General features: G+C 36.3%; 1 protein-coding gene across 4 annotated transcripts; it reads right to left on the bottom strand.

The window, feature by feature from the left end:
- Positions 1–2,411: 2,411 nt before the first annotated feature.
- On the bottom strand, positions 2,412–10,613 carry LOC110893741. 4 transcript variants are annotated; one of them, XM_022140856.2, is made up of 12 exons: positions 10,509–10,613; positions 10,375–10,419; positions 10,207–10,258; positions 9,555–9,628; positions 8,741–8,871; positions 8,115–8,168; positions 6,505–6,606; positions 5,952–6,326; positions 4,541–4,939; positions 3,654–3,716; positions 3,124–3,191; positions 2,412–2,639 (listed from the first exon to the last, which is right to left on the bottom strand). In XM_022140856.2, exons 1-12 carry the CDS (start codon positions 10,531–10,533, stop codon positions 2,528–2,530), a joined length of 1,500 nt encoding a protein of 499 aa, XP_021996548.1. In that variant the 5' UTR covers positions 10,534–10,613; the 3' UTR covers positions 2,412–2,527. The 4 variants fall into 4 exon arrangements, with proteins under 4 accessions (XP_021996548.1, XP_021996550.1, XP_021996549.1 ...); XM_022140858.2 differs by having other exon boundaries at positions 9,555–9,633; positions 10,509–10,551; XM_022140857.2 differs by lacking the exon at positions 6,505–6,606.
- Positions 10,614–11,857: the final 1,244 nt, after the last annotated feature.

The following is an 11,857-nucleotide window of genomic DNA, read 5'->3' as shown; positions in this document are numbered from 1 at the left end:
AGCACCCTCTAGAGATGGTCAAACAGTTATTTACTTATGGAGATGTCGATATGAGGAGTGTTTACTTGTATTTTGATCATAGTTACTTAATCATTATTTTTATTACATTTTTCCGCATTTTTCTCTTTTTCAGTGAACGGGTCAAGGGGTCGATTTGTTTTAATCACAACAATTGAATGGCTTAGGGCAGATGAGTTGTTGGAAGTACTGTCGTTGATAATATTTTAAAAAGGTCTTTAAAGGCAAATCTTATCGTCTACAATGTTGTCGGGTTGCGATTATGAATAGATCCTAAGTTGATATGATGTATGCAAGGCGAAATAACCGTGAGTATTTTGCTACAGTTCTATGGACATTTGGCCAATTAAATGGGGTCAGAGTATTTAGCAAAACTTCTATTTGAGTTATACCTCACTGACATTTAGTCTAGATTTTTTTTTCCATTAGGTGTAATGGTAGTATTTTCATTGAATTTAGATTAAATTTAAAAAAATATCAAGTATTTTCATTTGTTAAACCGCGTGTATACGCGGGCTATAACCTAGTGTATTATAATATAGTATAGATAATCATGAAGAACATAAAAAAAACACCCTCATGATTTACTTTTTCCACCAAATATCGTATTTTCCTCAAAAAGTACAATACCTTACAATAACTTTGTACAAAAAATCATGAATCTTGCTATTTCTTAAAAATGTGTTATACCACTATAACTATTTTTTTTCCATGTGATAGGGTTTTTTTTTTTTTTTTTTTTTTTTTTTTTTTTTTTGAACGGCAAAGAATGACATGCCAACCACCGTGACACCAGAGGTTGTGGCCAAGGTCGACTACTTGACCTCCGCCAGCCCCTTGGCTCTCCCAGATGTGCGGAAACCCGACCTCCACCCGCCCGAAGGCACGGCAGTGGAATAATCGGTAAAACCTCGCCTCCCATCCAAGACGAACCAACGTCACCCGTATTCGCCCTTCACCTAGATGATAGGATATTTAGTTGTGTACATTCTTTACGATTTTCATGTTTATTTTGTTGTATTTTTGTCCAAATTAATGTAATGGTACAATATGCTGCTAGAAACGGATAGTTTTGTGATTTTCTCAAGAGAGATGAGGTATGCCTATATTGACATAAATGAAATGAAATAACCTTCGCTTATTATCAAAAAAGAATGTATAATAAGACTTTATGTGAAAAGTTCATGTGTTTTTTGTAATGATTCTTTAGTACAATCAATGTTTGACAACAATTGTAGGGAAACAAAAGGAATCCGTTCAAGAATTGTCTCTTCATTACTTTTCCAATGAAACTTGTTCTCTTCAAAGAAAGTACCAAGCCACATGACAATTTGTATCATTAAGTGGTGTATTTGGATTTACTAATGCTTCCCTTTTATTAAACTTGTTGAACTTGGTTGGTTGGATTTTGCTAGCTTTTCAAAACCTAAGAAGATCGTTACTGAAACTATTGTTTTTTACAGTCTGGTGGCGTATTTGGAAGGCTCGCAATTATGAAGTTTTTAGTTGTCACGATGGCAATAAGCATACTCTGTCTTTGTCGTTTTTTGTGGTTTTCTAGTCGGAATAGCAAATGTAATATCAGGTGGACTAAGTGGTTGTAAATCCACTCCTTAACATGTAAGTGTTTGGGGTTTTCCACGGTTAGTTGTTTGCTAACCGGGTGTATCATTTTTATACAACTCGTCTTTCAAAAAAGAAAAAAAAAATTGAGCGGATTCAAATGAGCCACCACCACCTATTTAGACCCGTTTTAAGCTAGTAAGTTTCATACAATGACTTATTTTGACGGAATACATAATTTGACTAATTCGAAATCAACTTAATTAGCAAACAAAAATTGCTAGATGTAACTAGTTGTATTCCTTGTTAAGCCAGATTAGAGTATCCAAGGTATTTATGTGACCTAGATTAAATTTTTGTTAACATGATAAGAACCTAATATATTCTACTATACAAGGTAACATATAAGATATTTTGATTAAGATCTCTAGTTAACATGATAAAAATTTAATATATTCTATCTCTAGTTAGCATGATAAGAACCTAATATATATGGCATCCACATAATTTACTGGAACGTATAAATTTACGAGCAGTGGCGAAGCTTGACCTGAATGACCGGGGGGGGGGGGTCAAAAACGTATATACCCAAAAATTTCTATACGAAAACTACATTTATAACACTACTGAGCAAAAAGTTCGGGGGTCCCCCCCACCCCCGGCTCCTTATATACTTCGCCCCTGTTTACGAGCCAGGTTAACCCAATGTAGCTCACTTGGGATGATCTGGCTCGTGTAACTCACTTCAATAAATTTAAATCAGTGATTTGATTTTCCTGATAGTTTGATAATTTGTTATTAAAACATTATAGTTTAATAATGGTATCAAGTTACTAATGGTTAGTAACACTACTGTTAATATTTTGTTTCATACAAACACCAAAATAAATGTAAAATCACATTTAGACTCCGACTCTAGCCATGATTTTGAATGACAGAAAGAAACCTAAGACAACCTTAATACACCAAACCTTCTACCTTGTTCTTCACTTGATCCTCGTCTATTCATCGGCACTTGATTCCTTAACGCGTGTATATTTTCCTTTTTCTTTCCTTTTCTGTCGAAAAGTTATACACATGAAAAACATCACTGATTTGAGTCGTGTTTACAAAATTTAAAGGAAAGTACAATGACCCGTTTGATAAAAGATCTTAATGCAGAAGTATACCACCGAACGTTAGCCCTAGACCTGGCAAACGGGTCGGGTTGGGTCGGGTCATAAGTCAAAACGGGTTCGGGTCAAAACGGGTCAATTAAAAAAGGGTTGTTTTGGTTCGGGCCAAAACGGGTTCGGGTTGGAACCGGTTCGGGTCGGAACGGGTTTGGGTCCGAACGGGTTTCGGGTCGGGTCGTGTTGGTTAATTTTTTTTTTCTTTAAGTGACTGTCCATGTTGAACGTCATGCTCGTTCCTATGGGTTCGTCAATGATTAATATGATTTATGACGCACATTGACGCATGTCTTTTTACTTAAATGGGTCGCAATTGCCTCCTCTAAACAGTCAAAATTTTGTATAAAGATTCAAATTTTCATAAACATACCCAGATTCCGTTTGTCGAAAAAGGAAAGCAAGTGCTCCAAATCCTACCACAAGTGCGATTTTCATTGCCTGAACATAAATATAAATTTAGAAATTGGAACATAACACATTATGTATCCTTCATTCTATAAAATGTATATATGTGTGGACGCTCGGGGGGCAAAAGTGAAAATGCACTAATTTTAATGTTATTTTACTAATTTTGTGAACATAACGTTAAAAGAGGGGGATGGTTAATCATGCATCATGTGGCGGCGTTGATAGCCGAAAGACAAAAGGGTACACGCACTAATCAGCCTTTGTCCCGATTGTTGAGTGTTATGTGCCTTGTGTCCAAGGCTTAATACAAAACTACTATCGAGTCGGGGGTCTCACTGGAAGCAGCCTCTCTATTCCTACGGGGTAGAGGTAAGGCTGTCTACATCTTACCCTCCTCAGACCCTACCTTAGGTTTGCTATTGATGGGATTTACTGAGTATGATGATGATGAATTCTATAAAATTATCTTAATAAACACAATATTAAATATACCTGTCCAAATGATCCATTGGAAGCCTCTACATCTGCGTTTGCCGGACTTTCTATTTCTTCATCCTGAAATACATTTGCAGACGTAAAATTTAAGAGATGATTACAACGTTTTATGCTAAAACATATGGTTATAGGTGACAGTTTCAACTTGTTACTAAAAAAAAGGTTAGTTTAGGTTACTAATTATCCCAAAGGTCAAAGGCGAACAACTTTAAAACTTTGCTAACTATGAAACAGTTCAATAGAGTCAAAAGTCACAAAAAGGGTATTCAAACGCTTGCAAGCTCCTATATCCGAAATTAAAAGCTCGAAACGAGCCGAGCTTAAACGAGCTCTAGCTCGAGCCCAAGCCTAAAAACAAGCTCGTTTAGTAAATGAGCCCGAGCTTCGCCTATCAAGCTCAAGCCGGCTCGCGAGCCTAAATGAGCGCACTGTTTATATAATTTGTAATTGAGTAAATTACAAAAATCGTCCTTTATGTATGTCACTTATTGCAAACTGTGTCCTTTGTCTTTAATAATTACAGAAAACGTACTCGATGTTTGCAAACCCTTGCAAGTTATGTCCATTTGGTATTTTGGTCATTTTACTGTCATGTGGGGTCCATTTGGTCAGATTTAACCACAAAAATACACTAATTTTTGTGGTTAGATCTGACCAAATGGACCCCACATGAGGGTATTTTTTTGGTTAAATCTGACCAAATGGACCCACATGAGAGTGAAATGACCAAAATACCAAATGGACATAACTTGCAAGGATTTGCAAACATCGAGTACGTTTTCTGTAATTATTGAAGATAAAGGACACAGTTTGCAATAAGTGACATACATAAAGGACGATTTTTGTAATTTACTCTTTTTAATTAATACATTAAAGGCAGCAACCTTTTCTTGGTGACCTTTTCCTTCAATCTTGCAATCACTTAATAAGCTAATCGTCTTGTCACCTTGGGCCGTTATACAAAAATGTCGTTTTTCATCAAGAAACGCCCATCGACCTCGACCATCTTGGTCAAAGTAGTCAAGATTGACTTTGGAACTCTCTCTACCATCAATACTCTCTTTTTCGTCGTTTACACCTTCACGATCAACTTGATCTCCTTCTGTTGTGATATTTGAAAAGTTTTTCCGCAAATCACCCGTACTAAAAGAATTCCGGAGCCTAGACGAACTTGAGTCTTCTGAGTTCTTGAGGCTTGTTGACTTCTCGTAATAATCCTTCAATAAACGTGAGGTTCCGAATCTATATGATTTTGCACTTACAGGTTTGAGAGGAACTCTATCCTGAAATGAATTTATACAATAGAAAGTTACTAGATACATGGGTCGATTTGAATTGTAATTATCTCCAACGGGTCAAATGGGTACGGTTTAAAAACTTAGCTAAAATCAAAGGTCAGTTGACCCATTTACTTAAGAGTGGGTGATTAGGTTGTGTTTTGTCTCTAATGGGTCAAACGGGTAAATTTAAACAATCTGAAAGTAAATGGGTCGAACGGGTCAAACGTGAAATAATATAATTTCTTTTGCAAAAAGTGTATCATCTCAAACGGGTCAAAGTTTTACGATCCGTAATCGAATACTTGCAACCTCCAAAATCGTTTTATTTAAAAGAAAACAGTGTAATCTTAATTGTATAATTGCTATAGTCATATTTAATGCATTACATATAAAATTTTAGAGTAAAATGACAATTTCGTCCTTGAGGTTTGGCCAGTTTTGCGACTTTCGTCCAAAGGTTTGTTTTTTCGCATCTAGATCCAAAAGGTTTAAAATCTTGTCATTTTCATCCAGCCCGTTAACTCCATCAATTTTTCTCCGTTAAGTCAGGGGTATTTCCATCTTTTTTGTTAACTTGAAGGGCAATTTGCTCTAACGGATTCGGTCATGGGTATTTTAAATGCTTGTACATAAAGTGAAAAACACCGAATTGCCCTTTAAGTTAACAAAAAAGACGAAAATTTCCTGACTTAATGGAGAAAAATGGACGGAGTTAATGAGCCGAATGAAAATGGCAAGAGTTCAAACCTTTTGGATCCAGACGCGAAAAAAAAAACCTTTGGACGAAAGTCGCAAAACTGGTTAAACCTCAGGGACGAAAATGAAAAAGTGTTCATAAGAGTTTGGGCAGGCCGACCCAACCCAACCGGCGTGGCCCGTTTTGACCCGTTATTTAAACGACACGTTTTGACTAGAGCCCATCACGGAACCAGCCAGGCCGACTGCTTCGCAACCTCTAAAACTTAACACGCATATAAAGAACCAATAATGCTAACAACCGAGTGGGCATGCATACCTGAGATATAGTACTTTCAAACACACTAATCATCTTCTTTATGTTTTGCGGGGTTTTCTCTAACGATTTCATCTTTTCAGCAACGGTTAATCTTGACGACCCCACATCACTAGACGATGAACCATCCGATCTTTTTAGTAAACCGGTTTCTTGTAGTTGAATCTCATTGTCCTCTTTGCTCGTTTTCTTTACAAAGCTCGGATTTTTATCTTCAAGAATCTGCTTATCTGATTTCTCAACACGATTATACAACGGTTCTGATTTGATCTTTAAGTAATCACGAGTCTCGGTGTCTTCTAGAAGCTTTTCGGGTACTTCACCTTGTTGTTGCGAAATCGCATCATTCTTATTTGACGTGCTCTCTTCGTTTGTTTCCTTTACATCATTCGAAATTTACTATGTTAATTATTTGTATAACTCGGAGAGAAAGAAAAAAAAGGTGATGGGTCAACCCGAACCGACCCGACTATCTTGCCACCTTTAACAAGAAACAGTTTATGAACCAACATTGTTATAAAACAACATGACATGATATTATAATATAATTCTTAACTGTGGATGACTGCCTCCGAAAAGATTCTTCTTTTGTCCCGTCATTGTTGAAACCGCCTTTCTGGAAATCTTGTGAAGACGAAGCACTCAAAACATACGAAACCTTTCAGAAAAGTTTCGATGTAAGACCGAATTGACAATCAAATGATTGTGCCGAAATAATTGTCCAAAATTTGAACTTTATTACTGGAGAAATTACAAGTTTTGTCCTTTATCTTTATATCACTTTTCAGGCGGTGTCCTTTTTAACGAATGTTGACAGGCGGTGTCCTTTACTAGGCATTTTGTTGCAAGTTTAGTCTTTTACACCCAACCCAGTTAAAAAACTCTGTTAATTGTTGGGTGTAAAGGACTAAACTTGCAACAAAATACCTAAGTAAAGGACTAAACTTGCAACAAAATACCTAGTAAAGGACACCGCCTGTCAACAATTAACAGGGTTTTTTAACTGGGTTGGGTGTAAAGGACTAAACTTGCAACAAAATACCTAGTAAAGGACACCGCCTGTCAACATTCGTTAAAAAGGACACCGCCTGAAAAGTGGTATAAAGATAAAGGACAAAACTTGTAATTTTTCCACAAATTAATTAGCAGTGATCACAAAGCATGTATTATTTCAATCATAATCTAGATTTTGAATAAAATGATTTAGAAGGTCTTATGCATTAAACTAATACATTTTGGACGAGATGTGGCAAAATGGGTGGGTCAAGATGGCTGTGTAAGGGGTCAAAATGAGTCGGGCCGGGTTGACCGAGAACACTTTAAGTCGAAAATTTTTACCTTATAAATAATTAGTGCATGATCAGAAAAATTATAGTATTTAACTTACTAATCTAGGATTTAAAAAAAAATGTGATAGAACTTAGAACCGTTTATGCATTTAAATACACTTTGGGCAAGTTTCAACCCGTACAACCAATTTGACCCATTTTTGTATTGGTTTCTTGACCCGTTAGAATAGAGCTTAACTTGAACCGCCCTTTAATAAGTAAATGGGTCGGACCAGGTCGACCCACGAAACTTTATCCACGATTTTTTACTTTCTCTAAATAATTAGCAGGTGATCACCAAAGTTATATTATTTCAATAAGAGTTAATTGCCCGGATGGTCCCTGTAGTTTCACGTTTAGTCTCCATCTTCTGAAAATAGCAGGTATACTCCCTATGGTTTGTTATTTTGTTACTCGGATAGTCCCTGGGTAGATGTCAGCTAGTTTGGAAATAGCAGGTATGCTCCCTATGGTTTGTCATTTTGTTACTGAGATAGTCCCCTAAGTAGATGTCAAGGGACTATCCGAGTAACAAAATGACAAACCATAGGGAGCATATCTGCTATTTCCAAAAGGTAGGGACTAAACGTGAAAAAACGTGAAACCACAGGGACCATCCGGGCAATTAACTCTTCAATAATAATCAAAATGTTAAAGTTTAGTGATTGATAACGATTTTGCATCAACAATACACTTTGGGCGAGTCTCAACCCATTTCCTTATCGGCTATTCTTGTTTGACCCGTTACCCATTCATAACTAAATGGATTAAAATTCCCATTCCTAATAAATTTGTGCTTAAATTTTTTGTTTAGACACAACAAAATCAAACCTGAGACCTCATATCTACTACCAAGAATCTCAACTTGCTTCTTCTTCATTGCCGATTCTCTCTACAAATAACGAAAACAAATATAATCTTGAATCGACATAACATCTTTAGATCAATTTGTACATCATAGCAATCGACAACATCAACACCAAAAAAGATAGTGGAGAAAAGTAGGGCTGGCAAATCGTGTCTTATCGGGTTTAACAGGTCTGTGACGACAGTGGCGGACATATAGTGTAAGTAGGGGCAACCTCCGCTACGGCTTGGCGCTCCGGCGGTAGTGTAAAATTAGTGTAAATTTTGGAAAAATTTGACGTTTTTTCGATTTCGTTACCGCTTATTTATAAAACGTTACGGCTTGGCGGATTTTCTAGATCCGCCATTGTTTGACGACGCGAATAACATAAGTATTAAACATGAATACAACTTGTTTAACTACTTTATATCTCATGTCTATAACACAGTTGTATGTTTTATGTACCAAGAAGAAGAAATGATTGATTGTAGCCTCCTAATTCTATTTATTTTTAAAAAAGTAAAAAACCAAGTAGTGTATTTTTTCAGTAAACAAGTTTAATCGTGTCTTATACAGATATCTATTGCCAGCCCTGGAGAAAAGAACCAAGAAAGTACCAGCAAACGAATGCGGGTCTGTTCCTCCTCACTAAGAAAAAACTGCAGCTTCATATGTACAAGCCCACCTCCTTCAATGGGAAATACATCATCCCATATACCCTTTTCGATTATCGACATGGTTCGAACACCTAATACACAAATCACAATGCAAATTCATCCCTGATTATACCTAGGGGTGTAAACGAGCCGGGCCGAGCCCGAGCTCGGCTCGTCATGTTTTTATGAAGCTCGAGCTCGAGCTCGGTTCGAGCCTACTTATTTGAGCTCGAACTCGGCTCGCGAGTAAAACCCAAAGCTCGAGCTCGGCTCGACTTGAGCTATTTTGAGAACAACCACAGACGAGCTAAAAACTCGACTCGAACTCGCTTCAATATCGCTTAAATGAGACAAAGCTAGGCTCGAGCTCGGCTCGCCAATGTTATCATCACTATTATTATATTATATTATATTATATTATATTATATTATATTATATTATATTATATTATATTATATTATATTATATTATATTATATTATATTATATTATATTATATTATATTATATTATATTATATTATATTATATTATATTATATTATATTATATTATATTATATTATATTATATTATATATAAACTAAATAAATTTTTGTTCGGGCTCGTTTAGGCTCGCGAGCCTAAACGAGCTTTGTATTTTAGGCTCGAGCTCGGGCTCGATAACTAAACGAGCTCTATTTCAGGCTCGGGCTCGGGCTCGTTAAAGCTCGGCTCGTTCGAGCTTTTAACCGAGCCGATAACGAGTAGCTCTCGAGCCTCTGGGCTTGTTTACTAAACCTGATTGTGATACTTGATTCCCCTCAGAATCCTGAACTGTAATGATCAAATTATCCCGCAGATTCGCCAACGGACTGTGCTAAAATCAGTATTTTGAATCAGTTCAAGAATCATATAAATATAATATTATTGTTAGGGTTGCAAACGAACCGAACGTTTAGCGAACAGCTCGTTAAGTGTTAGGTGGAAAGTTCGTTTGTGTTCGTTCGTTTAATAAACGAACGAACACGAACAAGAAATTTTGTTCGTTTAGTTAGACGAACTATGAACAGTGGCCGCCTGCATTCGTTTATGTTCGTGAACGTTTGGTAACATATTCTTTATGTTCGATAGTTCATTACAGTTTTTATTTTTTATTCAAATACTTCAAAATTCCCAATAATCAAATATGTAATAAAATATTAGTGTATTGTATATTACATATCTTTTAAGATGTGTTCGTTTCCATTTATGCACACTTGTTTGTGTTCATGAACGTTTGTTTGTATTCAAATGTGTTCGTTACCTAACATTAACGAACGAACACGAACAGAAAATCTTGTTTGGTAAGCGTTCATGAACAAATTTATTTCCTTAACGAACGTGTTCGTTCGGTTCGTTTGCAGCCCCGGTTCTCGGGTTTGATTTATTATTCAAGAATTCAAAATCTTACAAAGAAAAGCTCCCTTTTTCCCCAGCTTCATGCTCAACTTTACCCAATGACACTACATGATCAATCACAAAAAAAAAAAAAAAAAAAAAAAAAAAAAAAAAATCAAAACTTTAAGTAACCATCAACTATGAAAGTGTGAAAAACAGAGAGAATGAACAGAGTACAAACACTTGACAGAATTTGATGACAAAGGAAGCTCCTTGAAGTCAAGAACTGTGAGATCAATGAACAAAAAAATACAGAATTAGTAGAAAAGATGATTAATTTGGTGTTGAATTGAGGTGGGTAACTGGAATAAGTACCTGAAACTTGAATGGATCCTGGCATTGTAGAGTGAAGAAGGTGAATTGTTTTGGGTTTGTGATAAATGCATGAAATTTTATTAACTTTTATTGATGGAATAGTGTGTGTTTGTGATTCTGCTACGTCAATGGAGGTGGGGTATGGTGAGATTTGAAACCAATTTTGTCCACCATAGATGCTAATCGAGAAAGCCCATATTTGTCTCACTTAGGACCAAGATAATATCATCATCATAGTCAATAAATCCCACCAATAACAAAGCTAAGATAGGATCTCAGGAGGGCAAGAACCTTACCTCTATCTTGTAGGAATAGAGATGCTGCTTCCAGCCCCGACTCGATAGTAGTTTTGCATCAAACCTTGGACATAAGGCACATAACACTCAGCAATTGAGACAAATGTCGATTAGTGCATGTACCCCTTGTCTACTTTCGGCTATCAACGTCACCACATGATGCATGATTAACCATCCCCTTCTTTTAACGTTATTGTCACGAAATTAGTAAATTAACGTTAAAATTAATGCACTTTCACTTTTGCCCCCCGAACGCCCACACATATATATATTATATGTGCATATTAGGGACAAGTTAACATGAGCCCTAAGTAAAGTTGGGTGTTATTTTGTTTGGTAAGTGTTGAGCGAATAATAGGTCCGAATCATTAAGTGTTGAACCAGTAAAAGGTATGGTTGTAAAACAAGGTTTTCAAGGCCGAGTACTCCCCGAGTAGTCGCTACAAGGTAGGCTGCCAAGACGACTTTCTTTCACTCCGCCTAATTACTCGGAATCGGTCAAACGCGGTCAACCTCGACGAAAATCTTATCTAGTAGGTCAACTCGGGCCGAGTTTAACTTAAAAAAATAATAAAACATAATTTCTATGCCTATCATATTAAATAATTATTATCATTTTCACGTATTTTGTAATATATATTAGTAAATTTATGTTATTTGACATACATTTAATTTCCAAAAACTAATTTCTTTATAATTTAACACGTCCGGGTACTCCCCTAGTACTCTCCGCCTAGGCCGAGTACTCTCAACTCCCCGGTCGACCGACTAGGGAGCGCCTAGCGACTTTTGCAACCATGGTAAAAGGTTTGAACCATTAACTAACAGTTAGTATAATGTTTAACCATTCAAATGTAAATGTCTAACCAATTCAAATAAGAGGTCTTAACCATTCAGACTCAGGATAAAGCTTAATCATTCAGAAGCAAATGTCTGAATCATTCAGACATCTGCTCGTGAAACAAACAGCCTAAATTATTAAGTGTTGAACAAATAAGAGGTCTGAACCGTTAAGAGCCGAATACAGCCCTTAGACCTTTGACTAATGTTTAT

The sequence above is a fragment of the Helianthus annuus genome, chromosome 12 (genome assembly GCF_002127325.2).
Source record: "Helianthus annuus cultivar XRQ/B chromosome 12, HanXRQr2.0-SUNRISE, whole genome shotgun sequence".
NCBI classification, from domain to species: domain Eukaryota; kingdom Viridiplantae; phylum Streptophyta; class Magnoliopsida; order Asterales; family Asteraceae; genus Helianthus; species Helianthus annuus.
This window is presented reverse-complemented; position numbering and strand designations above follow the sequence as displayed.